This window comes from Caloenas nicobarica, chromosome 2, assembly GCF_036013445.1.
Source record: "Caloenas nicobarica isolate bCalNic1 chromosome 2, bCalNic1.hap1, whole genome shotgun sequence".
Classification (NCBI taxonomy): domain Eukaryota; kingdom Metazoa; phylum Chordata; class Aves; order Columbiformes; family Columbidae; genus Caloenas; species Caloenas nicobarica.
Genome location: NC_088246.1, coordinates 151045271 through 151069954, shown reverse-complemented (window position 1 = coordinate 151069954; position 24684 = coordinate 151045271). Strand labels below are relative to the sequence as shown.

The 24684-nt window shown below is 43.4% G+C and overlaps 1 protein-coding gene across 1 annotated transcript; it reads right to left on the bottom strand.

Annotated features, from left to right (window-relative positions):
* Positions 1-805: 805 nt before the first annotated feature.
* CCN3 (cellular communication network factor 3) lies at positions 806-6844 on the bottom strand. The gene is given in 5 exon segments (XM_065629008.1): positions 806-1856; positions 3837-4042; positions 5893-6144; positions 6443-6755; positions 6758-6844. Coding segments are annotated over 5 exon segments (1155 nt in total). The 3' UTR covers positions 806-1559.
* Positions 6845-24684: the final 17840 nt, after the last annotated feature.

Here is a 24684-nt window from a genome sequence, read left to right as displayed (position 1 = left end):
GACAAGACTTGTCTTCTTCCAGCTGTTTGAATAGCACGAAGTAGGCAGGGATGTGTTGATAACAGTAGCAATGGCTACAAAGCCATTTATCATTAGCACAGTTAGTGGGGAAACCCATGCAAGAGTCCCAAAATCTATCTAATCTTAACTGAACCAGTATGGGTTTTAGCATCAGGGCCTCATACTTTAAAGAGTGACTTACAGTTACTAAAAGAACTTCAGCTGTTGGTGCCTACTCACAGTTAACTTTATTTTGGGCTCCACTGGCTATAACAGCCATTTAGATGTCTACACATAGTCACCAAATTTCAGAGTCTCAACCCAGAGCTGAATTCCACCCTGTGTGCATCTCAGGAACTGCAGAACTGGAGGTTGCTAGCTCCTCCAGAGAAGAACACTTGGCCAAATATGCCCAAATTTGGCCTTCTGCTTTTTTTTTTTTTTCTCAAGAGAGGGCTGTTTCCTACCACATGGTTGTAAAACAGTTGCGGCATAAGTGCTACTCTGGTACACCTTTGTGTGCCTCACAAATTATTCATCCTTTGCTGTGCCAAGACACTGCATACTTGTTAAGGCAGAAATTACAATGAGATACACTAAGAACATCACAAGATGGGGTCTTTCAACTTTAGGAATCTGCAGACCCTTTTTCTTCCCATTGGTTTTACCTGTTAAAAGTTGGTCGTTTAAGAAAACTCCAGGAAAAAATATTTTGAATCACATAAAGTTTATTTCTTTAGCAAAGTTATATTACAATATATACAGTTTCTATTTACATATAGACCTTCCTAAGAAATGAAGCACCATATGATACAGTTAGTATTTTAGAGGAATTTACAGAAATTTTATTTTTGCATCCAAATAGTTATATCTACAGACACACATTGGTTAGAAGCAAGTTCTAAGATGCTGACTTAAATGGGTTTTGGATTAGACTGGTAGCGAAGTTACGCAAGACAATTTAATTGCTGTCAGCTATAAATCTGCTATGCTTCAGGTATGAGATGTTAGCTACGCCATTTCTGGGGCTATGTGCAAACTTAATCCTCAGAGAAAGTTAGAGGTACAGATAGAAGGTATAAGACACAAGTATGAAACACTCTCATCAGTAAGATTTTTACTGTCATCAGAAACAGAGTTTCATTAGAATGGAAAAAGAACACTTAAGTGTTTACACTCATTATGCAAAGTGAGTTAAGAATCTGGAAGCTTATGGTATCGTGCATTCCCCAAGGAATCCATTTACTTCTAAAGACCTCATGGCATGATCCCCTTAACTGAAGGAGAAAGACAGTTGTTTGCTTTGCAACCTTTACACCACTGTCAAGAAAAAGGAGGCTCTGTCCAAGGTACAAAATGTCCTTCAAGTGAATAAAAGACATTTGGAGGGTGAAAATGTAAAATGAGGTATTTAATAAACTACAAGAGAAAAGAAAGCGCCTAGACTGTTTTGAACCACATCTTAGATATTTTACATACATAATTGTTACATTCACCTGATTGTGGGTCAAGTTTTGTAGAATCTATTTATACCTTTAGTGCTACTGAATGTATGTTTTTCATATTTTTGCTTCACTAGATGTTAGATCTAACGGCTGGAAGAAAGCATTGTTACTCTGAGGACAGTTACTATGACAGACACAAGTGTTGATCAACATCATTGGCTTTTTTAGGACTTTGTCTTGAGGACAGCGGAACTCAACTTGAATCGTTTTGGTGTTGTGTGGGGTGCAGCATCGTCCATTATTGCAAAGGCCACAGTAACGAGGTTTGTATGTCTGCACACTAGTGCAGTTCTTGTATTCAAAGTGAACAGCTTTCAGGGACTTCTTTGTTCGGACACATTTCTTCCCTTTCTAAGAGAAATACGAAGACACATTAGATACATCACTGTGTAAGACAGAAAGCAGTTAAAAATTGACACGCAAGGATATAGATCTACTATGAAAACTTAAATTTGTTGTCTTTGCTTGTTCAACAGCAATAAGACTCTACCTCTACTTCAGTAGTTACTTACAGGTAACTCCTGCAAGATCTGCCCTTTGACACCAGTGTGCTATTGGGCCAGTAATAAATGACAAACAATTAAAGACCACTCTTGTCATCTGACACAAACCAAACCAGAATTCATTATGAAACTATACTCTACTGGAAAACATCTCAGGGTAGTGTAGTTCCATCAGAGAATCAGGAAGCCAAATGAGCAAGTTACAGGACTAGATTCAGAGAGAAAATAAAGGGTTAAAACAAACCTCAAAAGTTCTGTTCTAGTGATCCAAGGCAGAATCAGCTTTATCCAAAAACAATTCTTAACAGACCGTTGTCTAACTTGTCCTTGGAAGTCTCAGTGACAGAGACTCCACATCTGCCCCAGAGAATCCTAACCGTACACTGTTCTTACTGCTTGGAAGGTTTTCACTCCTGTCTTAATTTTATGCAGTTCAAACTCAACATTTCTTGTTGTATCACCCATGGAGTCAGAACAGACTGTAGTTTCTGAACACAGCTATGAGAATGCATCTCTTCTCTTGCATTCAGATAAAGTTCTGTTCAATTTTTCCCTAGCAGAATATGTTTTCTAGACCTTTGATCATTCTTTTAAGTCTCCCCAGCTCTTCTCAAGTGTTTCATATCCTTTCAAAAACATAGTATTTAAAACTGCACAGTGTTCAGCAAAGGCCTTAGCAATGTCTTCCAACACTCAGAACATTACATAAAGTGATGGTCCACTTACCTACCCACATTATTCTCCCTGACAGTAACACTTGCATAATATGCACAAGCAGCCAAAAAGTCAGCTACCTTGGATACACATTTATTGCACCTGAAGTGTCAGTGCTGGATTTGCTTTTGGAAAAAGCATCATGAGGATTAAGATAAGGTTTAATTTACCCAAGCAGATTTTGCAGGATTTCACACATTTCTCTGCAGTTCCAAATGCCCAACAGACTAGAAATCCGACATAACCATCTGCATGATTGGGTCATCTCTGAAGTACATGTACAAGGAGTACAATTGCAGTTGTGGGAGAAGTTAAGACTGCATGAGCTGTCAAAATAGGCTGCTCATGCCATACATCTGATCTGTTTGGGATGGCTCATATTATCATAGAATCATGTAACGGTTTGGGTTGGAAGGGACCTTCAAAGCTCACCCAGTCCAACCCCCTGCCATGAGCAGGGACATCTTCAATCAGATCAGGTTGCTCAGAGTCCCGTCCAGCCTGGCTTTGAATGTCTCCAGGGATGGGGCATCTACCGCCTCTCTGGGCAACCTGGGCCAGGGTTTCACGACACTCACCATTAAACATTTCTTCTTTATATCTAGCCTGAATCTCCCCTCTTCTAGTTTAAAACCATTACCCCTTGTCCTATCACAACAAGCCCTGCTTATAGGCTTTTTTTAAGCACTAAAAGGCTGCAATAAGGTCTTCCCAGAGCCTTCTCTTCTCCAGGCTGAAAGACTCCAACTCTTTCAGCCTGTCCTCACAGCAGAGCTGTTCCAGCCCTCTGACCATTTCTGTGGCTCCTCTGGCCCCTCTCCAACAGGTCCATGTCTGTCCTGTGCTGAGGAACCAGAGCTGGACACAGGACTCCAGGTGGGGTCTCACCAGAGCGGAGCAGAGGGGCAGAATCACCTCCCTCCACCTGCTGGAGGTGCAGCACAAAGCTACTGAGCAAACGTGGCAAATGTCATGCTTACCAAAAACACTGGGCTTGCTGCACATATGCTAAAATGTGTATTTACAGGCACTTGCATCTGGAGCACCCTAGACAATAATATGGCAACCTTGGAATTACAGCTGAAGAGCTGCCCTGCCGCTCTTTGCAGCTTACCTTATCAGATGGCTCTTCATTTTCACAAGGTCTTATTATGCAAAGCCGTGTCTGCTTCACCATCTCACACTGTTGATTTCTGTTGGTAACACGGGTGGAAAAGCCCATTCCACAGCTTTTGGAACAAGCACTCCATTCTGTTGTCTGCTCAATACAATTGGCGCTTGAATCTGTCACAACCCCAAGCGTGGCCTCTTGCCTGTAGGCTGGAGACAAAACCTCACAGAACTTCATTACAAGAAAAACTCATGTGAAAACCCAGTATCTAATTGAGCTCTACCACAACTGGGGAGGAACACATGAGACAACAAAAAAGGTCCAAAATCCATGCTTTTGGCAGGATTTAGGAATTTTAAAAGCTGCCTTTTTAGGAGCCTTGGATGGCAGCTTCTTACATCTAAAAATAACAGAAAGGTGCATATCAGTGTAATCAGCAAAGCATTCAGATTCAGTCCACTCAAGTTCACAGCTGGAAGAATTACTGCCAATTTTTTAATCAGTTTAGAACCCTAATAACTCTTTACTCCTCGCTCTTTCCAATTGAAATACATTAGAAATCTCTTCTAAAGCTACATCACAAAAATATTTATATTTGATATGACTTGAGAGAGGCTGGATGATTTATCTAAACTAATAAACAGCATGGAAGTAAAGTCCTTTACTCCGAAAGTCATAAAGTCACCCGATCTTGTCAATTATTGACAGATTATAGCCAATGCGATGGTAGGGAAGGACAAAGGAAGTAATTTCTAGGAGCTATCAATAACAGCTACTCAAAGGCACAGCCAACTCTGATTATTGTCATGCCCTCACGGCAGTGTTAACCTTTATTACACAAATATTCCTAACTGTATAGTTTCGTTCTGCGGTTATCACATGAGTAAACAGAATGAGGTAACACGACTGAGCCATCAGTCACAGCTCTTGCTGTTAAGCTCCTCTACAACAGCTTTTTTTGCCTTTTGCATGGTAAAGCTTTAAAAAAGGTGGCCTCCCAAGAAGGATGGCCTTTGCTAGAAAGAATGCACATAATCCATCTGAAGGTATTTCATGGATTAGCCTGTCACTGTCAGACAAATCAAAGGAAAGAGAGTAGAAAGGTGGCGAGCTTTTTGTTTATACCTTATGTGCCTTACAACTGACACTTAATGGCCCTCTGAAAATTTAATAGAGCCTTTCTTCCTGAATCCTTCCCTACTTGTTTTTCAAATGGATTAGCTGAGTTTCAGCATAACTACCTGCTTAAGACCACAAAGATCAGCGACTGGAAGAGAATGCAGTGCCCTCAGCTCTCAGTAAAAGCAGCTTATTATTCATGTTGAACTAAAAGTCTAATCTAAAAGGGATAGAGACATAATTCAGTACGAAAAAAGGGGGGAAATATTGTGTAGCTTTTTTTCAGTTACAAAAGCACTTTATGAGTTCTGCATTTTGGAATGGGATTTTTTTTTTCCAGATCTATTCACCGTGTTTATAACCACTGCTTCTCCAAGTACTTTGTAAAGCTTTTAATGCCAACAGTAATGATGAGAGCTCTAGCACAGACAGGCAGGAATTTGTTGGCATTTTAGCTACCATGCTGACCATTTGTAACAGCTGGGGAACTCAAGGGGAAAAAACATCTCCTGTAGACTAAGCTGTTAGAATAGTATTTATGTTATGAAACATTAGTGCAGAGCAACTAGGAATACTGCAGCTTTGATTTGGGGGTAGGACGATGTTTGGAGGATTATGAGCTTGCCCTTGTTTTATTCCACTCACAGAACTACCCTGTACCAGATAAACAGCAATTTCAGAATTGGGATTTAACTCAGTTTAGCTGCCTTTAAAGACTGCTATGCACATTCATCCTCTGAATATGTTTTCTTTTACCTATTGAGCTCTGCCTTTATTCATAACCACCAGTTTACTTACTAGTGACTCTAGATGAGAAAAAGATCAGAAAAAAAAACCAACCGCAAAAAGCAGTGTGTCTTAGATTGGGCAACCCCAGGGATACTTCCAGTACGATATCACCTCCTCCTCACAATGACTGCGATAGTTTTAGTTTCCTCACCAGCCATAGCAAAACCTCCCAAAATCACTTCATCTTTAGGGTCACAGATCCACTTCTCACAGCACTCTCCAGGGACTTTGATTTTTCTGGGGAAAGGGCAGTCGGGGCCGGGGAGCAGCAGGTCCAGGTTGCAGCGGGGCAGGCAGCCGATCTGTCCATCTCGGCAGGTGCACTGGTACTTGCAGCTGGGCTGGAACGTCTCTCCGTTGCGATAGATCATCCCGTCGAACACGCAGTTGTCTCCCTCTAGCACTAGCGAGGAAAGCGAACGCATTTCTCTGAGACAGAGGGCACCCGGCACCCCCGGCCCTCTGCGGACCAGGGCGGTCGCGCTCGACACCGCTCCGGCAGCGGCAGGGAGCGCTCGGCCCGCCGCAGCCCTCGGGACGAGCCGCTTCGCCCGGAGAAGACCGGACAGCGACAGCCTCCAGCGGGCACCGCGGCGGGCTGGGCCCGGGAGGGTGTCCCCACCGCCCCGGCGAGGGCTGGGGCAGGCGGGGAACGCCGTGCCGGCCTCTGCCCAGCGGCCCGCCCGTCCGCCGCCACCTACCCATGCAGATGCCGGCGGCCCCGCCGCCGTCCTCGGGGCCGCCGTCCTCGGGGCCGCGGTCGCAGTAGAGCCCGCCGCTCTCGTCGCAGGGCAGCAGCGGGGAGCAGCTCTCGCCGCGCTGCCGGGCGCACACCAGGCAGCAGGAGCAGCCGTCCAGCACGGCGGGCACCCCCGGGGCGCAGCGTGGCGGCTGCGCCGGGCAGCGCCCGCTGCAGGGCCGGGAACACGCCGCCTCCCGCCCGCTCACCTGCGGGGACAAAGCGGCCCCGACGGCCGGGTCACGGGGCCGGCCCGGCCGCCGGCTGCCCCCCCACCCGCCGGGCGCCCCGCACTTGCCTCGCAGAGCCGGAGCAGGAGCAGGAGCAGCAGGGCGGGCAGGCTGTGCCCGCCGCCCGTCGCCATGGTCCCGGCCGCCGCCGCCGCCCCGCCGCGCCGCTCGACTCTGCCGGCAGAGCCATTGCAGCCGCTTATATAGAGGCTGTTGGGGACCCCCTCCGCCAGCACCCCCCCGCGGCGGGCAGCGCGGGCCGGAGGCGGGAGCTGGAGCCGGGCCGGGAGCTCCGCTCCCGCTCCTCCCGCCACCTGTCCCGGCGGCGCCGAGCCGCTGCCCCAGCCCCGCACGGCCCTGCCCGGGGCGGGCGGCGCAGGCGGGAGCCCGCTGCCCCGAGGCCGCACGTGGAGAAGGGACCGCAGCCCCGAGGGCAGAGCTGGGCGGGCGCCTGAGCCGAGGGGCTCCGGCGGGCGCCTGAGCCGAGGGGCTCCCGCGGGCGGGAGCTGCCGCCCTCAGCCCGGCTCCACACTCCCATAGCCCCCTGTTTGCCTGCGGGCATCTCCCACACGAGCTGTGCTGCCGGCTGTGCGTTGTAGGGAAGCACGACGCTACAGCACGGGCTGTGGCACGACCAGCATGGTTGGGCAGTGCCTGGCTTTCGAGACCAGGTGCTCCAAACACGAGCACCTCTCAGGACTGCACCGCTTCTGCCCTGGAGTGAGGCCTCCTGAGGTCCGTAGCAATTATGGAGGCTGCAAACGGACCCCATGAAGATAAGGGACTTGTGCTCCTCCGTAAGATCTTCAGTTTCAGGACCTGTTGGAGAAGGTCCAGAGGAGGCCACCAAGATGATCAGAGGGCTGGAGCAGCTCTGCTATGAGGACAGGCTGAGGGAGTTGGGTCTGTGCAGCCCAGAGAAGGGTCCAGAGAGATCTTATTATGGCCCTTCAGTATTAAAGAGGAGCCTGTAAGAAGGATGGGGAGAGACATTTTAGAAGGGCACCTTATGACAGGACAGGGAGTAATGATTTTAAACTAGAAGAAGGGAGATTCAGACTAGAGATAAGGAAGAAATTAATTACAGTAAGGGTGGTAAAACACTGGCCCAAGCTGCCTAGAGAGGTGGTAGATGCCCCATCCCTGGAAACATTCAAGGCCAGGCTGGACGGGGCTCTGAGCAACCTGATCTGGTTGCAGATGTCCCTGCTCATGGCAGGTGGTTGGACTAGATGAGCTTTGAAGGTCCCTTCCAACCCAAACTCTTCTATGATTCTATGATTCTATGAAGTTGCGGATACAGTTTGTTACCAGGGGGGTATGAGTAAGTCAGCTGGTGCGAAACAGAAGCTGTACAAGGAGCCCTCCACACTCCATGCGACACCAGTTGAAGCGGTAACAGACTTCCCAGTGCTCGCATGGCATGTGCAACCATGGGAGATGCAAAGCCGACATGTCAGGCCTCAGGAATGCTTTGGAGAAATAACTCGAGCGCAATTATTTTAGTGTGTGCAGGACAGATTTAGGCCAAGTGTAAGGGAGACTAAATCTGTTAACAGGTTTTACTTGTCAGGAGTTGCCTTCTGCCCAAGGCAGGCCTTCTTGGGTCTTGCTAGGATACAGATATTCTCTGTCCCTAGTTGTCTGGGGCAGATAATATGCACTGGATTCTGTTGTGGCTTGTTAAAGAGAAAATATTTGAAAAACAAACAGAAGTTGTAGACAGGCTAGTGAAAACAAGATGCCTTTTAAGCTTAAGACATGACACAAGTGGTACTCATGAATTTACAAGGCTGCTGTAGCTCTAGGCCAAAGCAATACTCGACACAAAAACAAATCACCAGATAGAAGTTTTGTTTTGGATAAAAATCACCGTTACTTTTTTGATGCTGAATGGCAGCAGTGGGGTTTTTGGAGAAGCCTGTCATTCTGGCCAAAGCAGACTTCACCAGCGCTGAAATATGTAACCTCTGGTCACATATTGGCCCTTTGTTTTCTTATTCACAAACAGCAGGACCAGGCAAGAGGGCCACTGGCTTGTCCAAGCCTTATTAGCAACTTGGGCACAGATTTGAGGTTATTTCAGTCATCCACTGCCTTACAGGTCATTTCACTTTCCTTCTCTCTTATTTTTATTTCCCCCCCGCTCCTTGCTTCTTTGCTCCTTGCCTCTGCCAGTGCAAAGCCACGTTTTGCAGTACCTTGCATGTGAACAGACTGACCAATGCTCTTGACCAAGCATTAAGATTTGCTAAAGAGAAGCCAGGCTGATCCTGTAGTTTTCCCAGAAGCAGGACTGTAAGCCGGAGGGGCATATGCAAGACCTGTTTTTGCCTGTCCCTCCATATGTGAATCTGACAAGGTTTTCAGTGCCAATAATGATTCACATCCACTGAAAGTTACCTTCCCTTTCAGTGAGATTACTTCACTCCTAAATGTCTTCCAGTCTATAAAAAAGGTTTGATGACATAAAACTGCAGAGAGAATCAAACAAATGAAAATAATATTTACCAGTGCACTTAATTTGGAAAAAATAAACAGTTTACATTAATTGAATAAAATTATCAAGTCCCCATTTATTTATAAAATACCAGTTATGAAACTAAGCTGATGCTGCAGTTTAGTACAATAGGATCAAATACCTTTTCCCCGACATTTCAGTCCCTCCAAAATATGCATAATTTGGAATCCATTGGACCTACCAGTTCTAGGTTTGTGCTTCATCTTCCTAACAGTGAATCTTTTTGTCTGTATTTGTTTTACAATTCTTTTAAGGGTGACATGCTTTTCTTATCATATGAAAATACCCTTTGTTGATCCCCACAGAGTGAGATAGTGATCAGGTGGAGGGGTTTCTTTCTGTCTCAGCTGGCAATGAATAGCATTTATTCATGATATAAAATTAGCAGGTAGAAAGAAATATTTTAGTCTTAAGCACTGAAATATTGCCAAGACACAAAGTGCTTTTCAGATATATTTTCTTTTCAGAAGGGATTCGGCTTTGTCCTTACTGCAGAGGTTGTATGCCCAAAGTCAGCAGCACCTGGTCTGAGTTCCTACATGGGCCAATATGAGCCTTTGCAGTCAAAGGTTTCTCACTCTGGATGTCTAGAAGTCTGCCTTGGGCTAAATGGCTGGCATGGTTGTCTGGACATGACCCTTATTCAGATCTTTACCTCCACAGAGCTAATAACCCGAATGTGTCCATTTTACTCATCCTGTTTATTTCAATACCAGCTGGTGGGTTACATTTGTTTTTACCAGTGAAACACTGAAGGAAACTCTTTCTAAAAGACTGGAAGCAGAGGTCACAAATAAAACAGGCTTAACTTTTAGAGAATTTCTAGTTGTTGATCCTGTTCCTATGCAGAGTTGTCTAGGTATGTATCAAGCATTACAAAAATTCAAGCATTCATGGTAACATTGTTCTGTTTAAAGCCAGCCTGCTGGCCAGGTCACTGCTTCACAACAAGCAGCCCCACAGAATTCTCTTCCATTCTTTGTGCGTGGCAAGTGATGTAATTTTTAGAGAGTAAAATTGTCATAAATACCACATCCTCTCTTTATCTTTTTGCTGTTTTGTCCTGTGATTTCTTATCGATACAATTGTAAGGTGGGTGACTCATCGCTTGCCCTGCACTGTCTCATAAATTTATGCCATCTCTGGTTGTCTGCCTCACAAATCACAATTTTTTTGGAAAATATTGTAATTTTTGATTTTTAGCAAGACACGATCATTTAACTGGGCTTTTGAGTTCATCCTCAACATTTAGGACTTTAATGTTGATGAATAGTGTGATTAATCTTGAAAATGGTACCTGAACTATGACTATGAGACTCAGGTGCTGGTGACATTACTTCTGATGTCAGTGTTAATGAGCTGTTTTGTTTCTCATGAAGCTGTTGAGAAAAGATGAGAAGATTGTTTCCTGTGAAGATGTATGCAAATTCCTGAATGGTCCCAGCAGCTCTGGATCAAGACTCTGTGTTTTCTGTTCACAGTAGGACACTTGTTATCATCAGGCAGCAGAAGTGTTTTCATAGAAGAGGTTCTATATTTTGAAATATATCTCCTTTTCAGCAGGTTCAAGTGGATAGCATCAATACCCAGAAGATACTCTGAGTACCCCACTAGAAAAATTCTGAGAAGGGAAATGGTCCTGAACCAAAAAAGACTAGTTCTCTTGGAAACTGTCAAAGGGGCAACAGTAGTTCACCACGAGTAAGACAATCTGTTTCTGAAAAGATCTGTTTGTGCTGTGACAGTTATTATAACTGGTAATGCGGGTGTGTAACCCACGATATGGATGCTGCAGATATTGCCGGCCATTGGAGATGTGTGTTTATGTAGGCTCTTGACGAGTTAACCAGACCAGTGAATTTTGCACACTAGCGCATGCACTGAACCAAATGATTTCTCTCTTCGGAAGACATTTGCTTCAGCTGAAAGATAGATATGCCAGGAAAACAGTTGTTTTGTTCAAGGATTACCACTGTTAATTGTATCATTGTTTCAAGTAGGATTTAAAGTGTAATTATTTTTTAATGGCAATATTATCAGAATCCATGGTCGTGTTTTTTGAGTTGAGATTTAAAATGAATTATCCTTTTGCCTATAGAAGAATTCAACTACTTTTAATTTTGTACAATGTTTCGTGTGGTGTTTTACAGGTCCTTTGAGCCTATGCAATGACACTGCCAGTTTTGCAATACTTACGGATTGAGCAAGTGACAGTGATGTGAGGGTTTTTTTGAGATGTGCCTCCTATGTCATCCAAAAAATAACAGTGGTGGCAAATTAGAAATTTGGAAAGAATGTGTTGGAAGCATAATATTTTAGAGGTTTTTTTTAAAATACTTTTTTCCATACAATTGAAGAAAACGTTGGAATGAAATAACATTTCATTTAAAATTGAAACATCATTTAGAAAATGCCAAGAAGAATTATGTGGGGATGGGGAGTTGCATCATTACCTTTGACTTAGACAATTCTATGTGCTCAAAAGAAATTCACAAAATGTTCCAGTTTATTCCAATCTGCATGTTCCACCAAAAGATTTCCATTGATTTCTTTCCTCCAGACCTATTTCAGCTATAGAACCTGCTGGGGACTCTTACAGCATAATTGGTGAAGTTAGTACATATGTCTTTGTTATTTTGGGGAACACAAGAGGAATTGTAGATTTTTAAGAAGCTTCTATTATTATTTGCTCATTTATCACATAATGGCTGGGTTTGGAAGGGACCTCTGGAGATCATCCAGTCCAACCCACCTGCTAAAGCAGGTCCACCTAGAGTAGATCACACAGGAAGGTGTCCAGGTGTGTCTTGAATGTCTCCAGAGAAGGAGACTCCACAACCTCTCTGGGCAGCCTGTTTCAGTGCTCTGGCACCCTCAAAGTAAAAAAGTTTTTCTTCATGTTCAGATGGAACCTCCTGTGCTTCAGTCTGTGCCAATTATTCCTCATCCTGTCGTTGGGCACCACTGAAAAGAGTCTGGTCCCATCCTCTTGACATCCACCCTGGAGATATTTATAAATATTGATGAGATCCCTCTCAGCCTTATCTTCTCCAGGCTGAACAGGTCCAGCTCTCTCAGTCTTTCCTCATAAGAAAAATGTTTCAGACCCCTCATAATCTCTATAATTGGTTCTAATGTCAAAAAACTATGGTGTGCAGCAAGGAAATTTGCCCTTTGTAGTCAGAAGAGTGCAGGTGGCAGTGTTTGCTGTGTTTTGGTGATTTTTAGTAAAGAGAGCCAAGAAGCACAAGCATGGTATCCATACTGTTACAAATAGCACAAATAGTAGAGCAGGAAAGGTTCCTGTCCACAATGCTTAGGGATGTCATTCTTTAGAGCAGATGCTCTTTGCACATACTACGAACTTTTAAGTTTTCACACCCTTGGATTCTCTGTACCCTTATGGCCATAAACCACAATTGTTATTTTGGAGAGGGCAGAATGACCCAAGAAAGTGCTTGCAGTAACATAGGGGCTATGCTGCAGCCCACCAAAGAGATGTTTGTATCCAAAGAATCTGGTGGTAGTATTTGTCGTGGTCCCAGGACAGTATTGCATACGCCGGATGTGGTATGGATGCCTGCTCCTGTTCAGGGTGGCAGTAGGTGTGTGTATTCAGTACCTCATGTTCTGTAGCGCTGGTTTCTACTACATTGGGAAGCAAAGGGATGAGACTTCTTCCAGAAAAGGATCATTAGATTTGCTCTCAAAATAAATGAGATAGTCTTTATTTGCTTATTTAATTTGATTTTAAAGTTTATTAACCCTAAATGTAGAATTATGCTTTGTATCTGAAATTACCAGGCTGACATTACTGAGAATCTAATTTGGGTCTGTTTTACTGCATGAGATGTTAATGGATAAACAGAATTGGGTACATTTTATTTTCTTTATTCACTGAGTAAAACTCATTTTGGTGCAGAGGGCAAATAAGACTCTTGAGGAACATATCACCTAATTTCTATTTCAAGAGCTTCAGTAAGAGTTACATGGATAGGTCATGTGGAACATATGGGGCATTTTTGGCTCTTCCTGGATGAAACAGCTATTGCATGCTTGTCTCTTGGAGTGCTTTTGAGAATAAGAATACCTGCGCGAGTAAGGGCTGGAAGAAGAGTCTGGCAATTTGAAGAACCTAATGGTGCTAAAATGGGTGTTCCACAATCAGAAAGTTAGTTCAGCAGAGTGGAGTTTCCTTGTCTTTTTTTCCTCTCTAAAGAGTAGCTGTTCTTCAGGGCATGCCTGAGAGAAAGGGATATGGCTAATGAGACCGTAATGTAGCTAATTGACAGTTCCTGACTTTTCCAAGTGAGTCTTGCTACCAGCTGGCCTGATTTAGGGCTGTCCTTTGTGCCTGTTTCCATATCTTCATTGGTCTCTGCCAAGTGCTGAATAATCTGGCCATAAGTAATGAAAACAAATTTTATAGTTTGCATTTCACTTTCCAATATGCTTTTGTCACATTCTTTGTGGCCATAAGTGAAAAAGAAGCAGCTTGGGAGAATAAACAATAGTTTATAGTGTGTCCTGGCAATGAGCAGATTCAGAGGTTTTTAATTGGGAGAGCTCTGAATTAGAAACTGCAAACTACTGAGAATGCGATGCAAGGAAAAGGAGTGAAGTACAATTAAATTGGACCCTCTTAGCTTGAGCACTTTTTATAATCTCGGTTGTTGCTTTGTGCTACAGGTGTAGAGGCAGACTCAGAAGAAATTCTTACCAATTAAGGTGTTTAAGGTGAAAACTGGCTTTTGCTCATAGAGCAAATGACCAGCCCATGAAGAGAGAGAAGTACAAGACTCCACATAAAGAGGATTGTATCAGGGACGTGCCTGGCATGAAGTGTTCCTTTCTCCTAGCTGGAATAATTTTGAGGACAGTACATTTCAGTTCAGATATGAGCATCTATCATTTATCTCATGTCATTTATCAAATACGTCTGCATTTTCTTCACAATCTGTTCTGAGTTCCTGCATCGTTTGTGAGTAACACATTCTGAGCTGGCAGGCTGGACGCTCTTCCAGGGAACCGTTCCCAGCCATAGTTCCTGGATCAATTGTCTGATCTTCCCAAAATCTCCTTGCTGTTTCTGTAAATTAGGGCTTAAAATAAAAAATAAGAAAATGCTGAAAATAAGAAAATACTGACATTTTGGTCTTGTTGTGATAGCCAAGCCTTTACTGCTGGCACTGCAAAGAGATTTTTTTCTTCTTTAGACGGCCATATGATATCAGCATAGCATACCATCTAACTGCATGTACTGATTCTTGCCAAAGGAAACATACGGAACTGAGCTTTGCCCGCCCAGAGGAGTCACGGAGTCCGAACACTTTATCAGCCATCCAGCATAGAAATTGAAGACATGAGAGATGTAAGAAACGATTGGTCATCTAATCTCTTTTTTCTGTTTTTGCTGATCTGGTTGCCAGGAAGATACTGTATTAAAAGGAGTGGTCCACATATTCACTTCACTTATAAGCTGCCTCATTGTAAAAACAGCATTTAAAAATAAAGTTTAAAAATACTTGTGGACTGAAAATATTATTGTGTCATTGTTTAGCCAAGCTCAAATAATCTAATACTTTTAATATTCCTTGTAAAAGATCTTTTCAGGCTTTTTTCTGTTTCTCTAAATTCTATCCAGGTTTTCCTACTGAAATGCATAGAGCAGAAAATGCATATTCAGACCAAGATGCCATTTTTTTCTACATCAATGTCAGGGGCTTGTTTATTGAAAGTGCTTTAACAAAGTTCATCCCCTTTTTCCATTTTCGTTTCTTCAGTCCCTCTAAAAGCTTCCAGGACAGACTCCCTCTGGTTTACCTTTTGAGGAAATGGAAGCTGTACATGAATTCAAATCACTTTTTTTTTCCACATGCTTTTCCTTACGACACATATGCTTGCTGACACATATATTTTAAAATTTGAAATAAACTCAGCCCAAATATTCACCAAGGCTAGCAGGACATTCATTTGCTCTGTAAACATTCCCAAATTTGAGGATGGACTATTGCAACAACACATCATCTGTAGGGTAAAACGAACCTGTCTCACGACGGTCTAAACCCAGCTCACGTTCCCTATTAGTGGGTGAACAATCCAACGCTTGGTGAATTCTGCTTCACAATGATAGGAAGAGCCGACATCGAAGGATCAAAAAGTGACGTCGCTATGAACGCTTGGCCGCCACAAGCCAGTTATCCCTGTGGTAGCTTTTCTGACACCTCCTGCTTAAAACCCCAAAAGCCAGAAGGATTGTGAGGCCCCTTTTTCATGGTCTGTATTTGTACTGAAAATCAAGATCAAGCGAGCTTTTGCCCTTCTGCTCCACGGGAGGTTTCCGTCCTCCCTGAGCTCACCTTAGGACACCTGCGTTATGCTTTGACAGGTGTACCGCCCCAGTCAAACTCCCCACCTGCTGATCCAGAAGTCTATGGGCAAAATCTGGGATAACTTTTTAGTCTTCTCTTCAAAGAAGAGATTTGTTAGGGATGCAGGAGGTCCTGAAGAGCGGAGGTCCTGAAGAGCAGCGGTCCTGCCCCATAGGAAAGGGAAGCTCCATTCCCAGGCAGGGCTCACCCTCATGGTATGTACCGCACACCACGGTGGCTTGTGCAGCTGGGGATGAGGATGGTGCGGCTGCCAGGGAAAAAATTCAGCCCAGCTGGTTCGTTTATAAGTTTGGTGCTAGAGGTGGTGTGACAAGCAGCTCCAGGGCAGTGTTTCTAACTTCAAATTCCTGCTTCTGCCAAAGCTGGGGAGAGTACTGGAGGGAATGTACCATGGTGAAAGGACTGGTGAGGTGGCAGCCACCTGATCTGGCACATGATGCTGGCTCTTGTCAGAACCTAGCAACTTCTTCTACCCTTGAAAGAAGTTGATATCCTAACAGGTTAAGCACTAGACACAAAAAAATGTCTGTTTTGGAACACTACAACCTCAACATTTTTTTCAGCAGCACATGGAATAAGACATAACACTTCTGAAATAGACCATTATCCCATTTGCTTAATGAGTTTGTTAACAGATAACTATAAATAAAAGCAAATGTTAAGTGAATATGAATGTGAAGTTTTCTAGATTATTACTGCATATAGAGGCAAATATTGCAATGTGCTAGAAGTGTTATCAGACTTTATCCTCTGGAAGTCCACAGAGCTGAGAAAGTAGATTGAAAAGCATTCACAATATTGTAGAAAATGATGTGCATTGATTTTCATTAGTGACACATTACCTCCTGTTTCAACATTTTTGAACATTTGTGTGAAGTACTGACAAGAAAATTTATAAAAAGCTGGAGCACTCTGCATTAGTATTCGTATACATTTGAATTCATGGGCATTTGTACCATAATCATGTCTTTATGCTACACTGAAAAGGTCTCATGACTAAGCAAGACAATAATTTGATGACTTCATACATGTGTAATAGGTGAGATTGGGTTGAAGATGTTAGACTCATGACAAGTACTGTACTGGGCATCCTGTGGCAGTTTTGCTGGAGGAAGTTAGGGGCTATAAAGTGTAGATGGTGTCACAAGATCCAAGAATGGAAAATCACGCCCTATATATCAAATCAGATTATCAGCAACTGCTTTCTGTGCCATCCCACTGCCACAATGAAACAGTTATTCAGAACTTGAGCCACGGTGTATTTGGTTTGCGTGGCAAGGTTTTGGTAGTGGGGGGGCTACAAGGGTGGCTTCTGTGAGGAGCTGCTAGAACTTTCCCTCATGTCCAACAGAGACAATGCCAGCCGGCTCCAAGATGCACTCGCTGCTGGCCAAGGCCAAGCCCATCAGTGATGGTGGTAGTGCCTGTGTGATAATGTATGTAAGAAGGGGAAAAAAACCCAACAACTGTGCAATTGCAGCAGGAGAGAGGAGTGAGAATACGTGAGAAAAACAACTCTGCAGACCCCAAGGTCAGTGAAGAAGGAGAGCAGGAGGTGCTCCAGGCAACGGAGCAGATTCCCCTGCAGCCCGTGGTGCAGTCCACGGTGAGGCCAGCTGTCCCCTGCAGCCCATGGAGGTCCATGGTGGAGTACAGATCCACCTGCAGCATGGGGAGGTCCATGGTGGAGCACAGATCCACCTGCAGCATGGGGAGGTCCATGGTGGAGCACAGATCCACCTGCAGCCCATGGAGGTCCATGGTGGAGCACAGATCCACCCGCAGCCCATGGAGGTCCATGGTGGAACACAGATCCACCCGCAGCCCATGGAGGTCCATGGTGGAGCACAGATCCACCCGCAGCCCATGGAGGTCCATGGTGGAGCACAGATCCACCTGCAGCCCATGGAGGTCCATGGTGGAGCACAGATCCACCTGCAGCCCATGGAGGTCCATGGTGGAGCACAGATCCACCCGCAGCCCATGGAGGTCCATGGTGGAGCACAGATCCACCTGCAGCCCATGGAGGACCCCATGCTGGAGCAGGTGGATGCCCAAAGAAGGCTGTGACCCGTGGAGAGCCTGCACTGGAGCAGGCTCCTGGCAGGACCTGTGGCCCCATGGAGAGAGGAGCCCACGCTGGAGCAGGTTTGCTGGCAGGACTTGTGACCCCATGGGGACCCACACTGGAGCAGCCTGTTCCTGAAGGGCTGCACCCCATGGAAGGGCCCATGCTGGAGCAGTTTGTGAAGAACTGCAGCCCGTGGGAAGGACTCACACTGGAGAAGTTCATGGAGGACTGTCTCCTGTGGGAGGGACCCTCTGCTGGAGCAGGGGAAGAGCGTGAGGAGTCCTCCGCTGAGGAGGAAGGAACAGCAGAAATGTGATGAACTGACCACAACCCCCATTACCCGTTCCCCTGCACTGCTTGGTGGAGGAGGTAAAGAAGTCGGGAGTGAAGTTGAGCCCAGGAAGAAGGGAGGGCTGGGGGAAGGCGTTTTAGGATTTGGTTTTATTTTCTCATTGCCCTACTCTGATTTGACTGGTAATAAATTAATTTCCCCAAGTAGGGTCTATTTTCCTCATGATGGTAATTGGTGAACGATCTCTCCCTGTTCTCATCTCGACCCATGAGCCTTTTGTTGTATTTTCTCTCCTCTGTCCAGCTGAGGAGGGGAGTGATAGAGTGTCTTTGGTGGGCACCTGGTGTCCAGCCAGGGTCAATCCACCACACACAGGGATGTAGTCATCACCAGAGTGATCTGAATGTGGATTTCCTTACTCTTAGAAAAGTGTGAGCTTCAGATCCACAAATGGATCATACTGCTTGTCCTTAGTACATATTGACTTTGGTGAATGATGGTTCTTGAACAAACGTAAATCTAGATGAAAGGCAGAATATTACAGCAGCTGCAAGGGTGAAAAGCGAGAGATGGTGATGACAGGAGGGAACTGTAGTTGGATGCTGCAGGTAACAGGGTGTGTTCACAAGTGATACTCAGGCTTCAATGCCTGAATTCTTTTCAAGTGTAGCTGCATAATTACTGTCGTGTAGCACCAGCCTGCTGTGAATGCAGCTGACTGGGAGTTCAGAAGCCTCTACCTAGTGAGGAAGACTGAAACATTTGGTCAACAAATAGCCATTCCCTTGTTTGTTTGATGGAAGGGAAAGCACCTTTTTTCCAAGCTACTTGCCATCTCTGCACAACTGGATTTTCCTGTGCGGCAGTTGGAAAAACAAGTTGGGAGAGAGGAAGGGAGGACAGTAAAGCAGAGCAGAGCTGTGCTCTGATCCCTTTCCCTTCATTTCATTGCTCTGCTCTTTCATCTCTGCAGCAGCTCTTATAGGTGTTAACAGGACTGGCAAAGGCCGTTGGTGTGTCCTGCCTGCTGACGCCCATTCATCCTTCAGTACCAATGCCAGGCAATTATAAATGACTGTAAAGTTCTTTTAGTTCATAAAAATTTCCAGAAATATTTGCCTCAGTATAGTTTTTCAGTTGAAAGGCTGCACAGACAGCAGACTAGGTATGTGAAATCCATGGCTACAGAAGTATGTTTTAAAGTCTCTAGGCCACAAGTTTGTTCCTCTTGCCAAGAGGAGAGGAAAATTTCAATAAAGTGGAAACAGAAGTAAAAGGAGGTCAGGGACAAACCAGAAGAAAGGAAAAGAGAAGTTCTAGAAATACCGGCAGAAAAAGAAACACATATTGAATAAAAACAATAATGTAACTTTTACATCAGCTGCAATGGCATTCAAAACTTATCTCCAAAAATAGTCATGACAAAACTAGAGGCTAATATTGGGAACTTAGAAAGTTCAGTAAAGCAAATTTTGAAACTTTCTGCTTTGCAGAAGTAATTTGCTAATATTGTACATATGGTAATTATTTATTAATAACTAGATTATATGTTTTTAATAGATATTATTGTAGATTCCTAGAATCTACAATATGGTAGGCACAATATAGACGTAGAAAAAGACACAATCCCTGATCCTGGCAGCTTTGAACCTGAATAAAATTAAGCCTATTTCATAATAAGGCTGTATGGATACTAGTGGAAGCTGAAAGCAGAATTTATGGTATCTATGATCATGCCAAACATTTTATTCTAGACATTCTTAAACTGATGTATTCATCACTCCAGGTTTCATAGCATAAGATGAAAAAAGCATGTACTGCACCACCCAAATATTGTTCATCCAAACATTGTCTCAGCAATATTACCTTGTTTTAAACAATTGTGAGTTCTTTGTTGTGTAGATGATCTATTTTCTTTTCCTCTTTTGCCAAAACTATATGCCTTCTTCCCTGTATAACTTGATTTCTTGCTTTTCTACTCTGATGCAGCTTTTGTGACTTCAGTTATTTTCATTTGAGTAATTTGATTACATCTCCTGTTAATGTAACTGATGTCATTTAATATACTTGAAAGAGTGACAGTTTTTAATGTAGAGTCTAAATTAAACATTTAAAATGTTTCTTATGAACAGAAAGAAACTGGCAGCATTTAAAAAAAATGATACTTTTTCTCAAAAACATGTTTGTTAAAAAAGGTAAAACTAGGCTTAGAAGAGACAGTACTAGTTCCAGTGAATAAGTGGAAAGGTAGAGCCAGGTCATATAAAAAATAGTAGCGTAGATAATGTAAATTTTACTTTTAAAAATTAACAAACCAATTCATAACTAAAATGTCTTTTTAGTAAACCAGGATTCTACTGGCAATTAAATAGATCACTTGCAAAAAGGTTTAAAGGAGTAGCAATTGGGAGGAACAAAGTGTAGTAATTTTTATGCTGTTAATGTTTAAAAAAATATAGGCATTAACTCTTTTATGTGTGATTAGCAGATGTAATTCAAAACTAAGTTTTGGCCATGTCTGATGGTCTTGCTTAGCTGATTATAATGATTATGAAGTAATATATTATTTTGTAATGTAGACAAACCTCTCATTCAACATCCATGGAACGAGTACCAATATCACAAATACCATTATGATAAATGGTATCACAACTCACAGTGTCAGAACAGAGACCAGGGATCAAGGGAGTGGGAGGCAGCTGAAGGAGTGAACTACATGGGCTGAGGAGCAGTGAAAACCCTGTTCTCTCTCTGATACAGTGATTATTCAGGAACATTCCAATTATGACATAATAAAGGAAGGGGGAGAAACTCCTCTCATGGATTCTCTGTGCACTCTTGTTTTTTAATACAAAGTATTAAAATCTTTGAAAACAATGGCAAATGCCGGATTTTGCACCTGGGACACGGCAACCCTGGCTGTACCTACAGACTGGGGGACGAGATGCAGCTCCGTGGAGAAGGATCTGGGGGTTCTGGTCGACAGCAAGTTGAACATGAGCCAACAGTGTCCCTGTCAGCCAAGAGGGCAACCGTGTCCTGGGTGCACCCAGCACAGCACGGCCAGCCGGGCAGGGAGGGGATTGTCCCGCTCTGCTCTGCACCGGTGCGGCCTCACCTGGAGCTCTGGGTGCAGGGCTGGGGACACAGGGTAAAACGGGTACAAAGCTCCTGGAGAGCGTCAAGAAGAGGGCTCTGAAATTGGTGAAGGGTTTAGAGTGGAAGCCGTATGAGGAGTGGCTGAAGTCACTTGGTTTGTTCAGCCTGGGGGAGACTAGAGGAGACCTCATGGCGGCTCCAGCTTCCTCACAAGGGGAGGAGGAGGGGCAGGTGCTGATCTCTTCTCCTTGGTAACCAGCAACAGAACCTGAAGGAATGTCAGGAAGATGTGCCAGGGGAGGTTTAGGTTGGACATTAGGAAAAGCTTCTTCCCCCAGAGGGTGCTGGACACTGGAACAGGCTCCCCAGGGAGGTGTCCCGGCCCCAACCTGACAGTGTTCAAGAAGAGACTGGACAAGGCCCTCAGACACACGGTGTGAGCTGTGGGGTTGTCCTGTGCAGGGACAGGAGCTGGACTCGATGATCCCTGTGGGTCCCTTCCAACTCAGGACATTCTATGTTTCTATGAAGATATTAAAACATTTATGAACATGTTAAATATGAATGGAGAAACATCACATCGTTGACCAATAAGGAGTCTGTCTTGCAGAAGTAGTGAAAAACACCTACCCAGAGTGGTTCAAAACCAGTGGCTTGCTTAATCTGTTTCGCACTTCAGCTTGACTTTCAGCCACGGACATGAGACAGAAGGTATGTGAGTATTCATCTGTGTGTTTTCATAGTGAGTAAGCTCATTGCTATTTCACCTAGATGTTTCTTTAATGTGGTATGGGTTTAAAGTTGACAAGATCCACTGGGCTTCAAAGATCCACAGCTTAATATGAGCAACACACTAGCTGAGGTGTTAACCTGCTATAACACCACTTGAGCTCCTCGAGGAGACTTTTACTACTACCTATTGCTAAATATTGTCCTTCTTGGTTTTCTTGGTCTTCAATACCTTTGAATGTGCTAAAGAAACAATTAGAGGAGACAAGACTGGGAACAAAGCAGTGCAGGGAAAGCCTGAAAATGCCTGTCTAGAATTCAGCAGTTCACTAGGCTGAAAAGATGCATTTTGTTTAGTAAAGACACCTTGTTTCATCACCGGAACAAGGCGAACTTGAACTTAGAGACAAAGAGGACATGATGCAGTGTATCGATTCTAATCTTCTTATATACCCAATGCAATACAAGGTTTATATGTAAGGTTCATATAATTTATGGAATAAAAGCCCTTCTTAGATTCAGATAGGTGTCACAAATCTATGTCAAAGTGTACTCCCATATCTTTTGTACTTTAGGTGATTTTTCTGCATTAAAATGCCATCAGAAAGAAAAATGTCATTTTGCTTAGTTTTGCTATGATATGACGAAGGGCAAGGCCTGGGGTGGTAAATTTGTGCTAGACTTTAGGGCAGACGCCTTGGTAAGCTGACTCCATCCCCTCAAATCTAGCAGAATGGGTTAGGACACTGGTGTCACGTGGCTTTCTTTAAACATGCACCGTGATCCGAAACTAGATCCACCTGAGTATTTTCACTGCTCCAGAGGTGGTAGTGCCCTGGATGCTCAGCTGCTTAGGAAAAAGAGGTGGCATTTCCCATAAATATTATTTCATTCGGGGAATTTTTATGTGATTTTATGCAGTTATGCAATCAGTGTCTTAGTTCTATTATATTCTGTCAGCTGAGGTTTTGATTCTGCATTGATTAGAGCCCAAAAATCATTAGGGGCTTTTTTGCTCCAAGTAAAAAAATGCTTTTTTCTCATACAAAGTATGTGGCGGCTTGAATATTTTGATAGCTTTTTAAAATGCTAGTGCTTGATTTCATACAAGGGAAAGTCTTTACGTGAAATTAAAGAACCTGCTTTTCAAATAGCAGGATCTTGATGAAGCTGTATTGACTTAAAATTGAACTAGCTTTAAAGTATCCTGGTTTATATCAAATACCAGTTTTTGACAGTCCAAACATCAAAAATATAAATACAGCATCCTTGAAATTGCTTCTGTAGCACACAGTTATTGGGGGAAATATTTTTCTTTTAATGATATGAATTTGTACTTTTCCCCATATGATTTCCCAAACCCAGAATATCTTGGTTTAAAGACTGGTGTTTTTAAGATCCTCAGATTATAGGTTTCCAAATTAATGAAGATTTTTCACAAGCAACCTTTTTGTTCTTTCTACTTTTCAGTTTTTCACTTTACCCAAATAGACATTTTTCTCAGAGTACTTTTATTCAAGTAGTTTCATGGTGGAAGAATGGGTAAAGTGTTTTTATATCTTACTGTGAATGTTTTGGTTATCCAAATCTCACTCTAAGTTTCAAAGCTGCTGGAAAAATTTAGATATGGAAATCCTCTATAGCTGCCCTGTGGATTTAATGCTTGCTCTCAATGAAGTCAGTACTGGTCCTGTTCCCAATTTCAATGTGAGTGCTTCAGCCAATACATCCGGAATTATCCTAACCTGTGGAGCTTAACATCTTGGTCACTCACATTAACCTAGGATGAGATACTTGAGGCTAGAGGAAGAAGGAGGAAGAGGAAAGTAAGGAAAAGAAGGTTAAAAATAAGGGAGGACAAAAAGAAGGATAATGAGAACTAGCCCAGTTCATCAGTTGTTTTGCTTATGAGCAAATACTTGGGTGCAGCTGGGAAGTCCTTTTCTGGAGTCAGCATGAAAACTAACTCCAACACAGGGCTCCATTGAGCACGTCCCTCGGCTGGATGACTTGTTTCTGAGTGAGCCAAACCGCTGAACTGTAGATGAGGGAAAGAGATGGAGATGCCAAAAATTGGGATGCAGCTCTCTGGGTTTTCCATATAAAATTCAGCAAAAGAGAGAGCTACATACTTTGTAAAACTCAATGCAGTTTCCAAAAGAAGGTCATAGAATTAAAATAAAAACATCCCAAAACATTTAGGAATAATGACTGGATTGGGCTTTGAGGTTCTTTCTTACCTGATGGATGGCAAGCCCAGCACATTTGCTGATGTGAAGGAAAATCAGCGCCTCCACCAGCCGTGGAGAGTACAGTTCATACTCTATAACCACTTTTCTTAATTAAGTACTTCAAGGTAATTAATCCTACAAATTTCTTCATGATGTTTTTTACTTCTCTAGTATTCAGTAATTTTGTAATTCATTGATTAACTTCATGATCTCTCTCCATGTTTTCTCTTTCCTAACTGACTTCAGTCATTTTCATATTTCATTTAGAAATATTGCTTTCCTGAATTCTTTGACTTTCTGCTTTTTCTGCTTCATAGCAGTCCTGTCTCCACTCCCACTCTGAGTCTTATCCAATACCTGTTGATGTTAGTAGAAAAAAATTCCATCAAAATCAGCAGATTTGGGGCAGGCTTGTTCTCTAGGGTATTAAATAACAGCAGGTAGGAGGCACATGTGTGAAACACAACTATTCATATTAGACCAACGGGAAAATCCTGACTTTTCCAGACTTCACGTGATCCTGAGTAAATCACTTAAAATCTTGGCACTCAGTGGTCCTCCAACTCTCATACTAATGATGAAACTCATCAATATAAAGCAATTAAGATCTTACAAATAAAAAGAGTTTTACAACTTCTG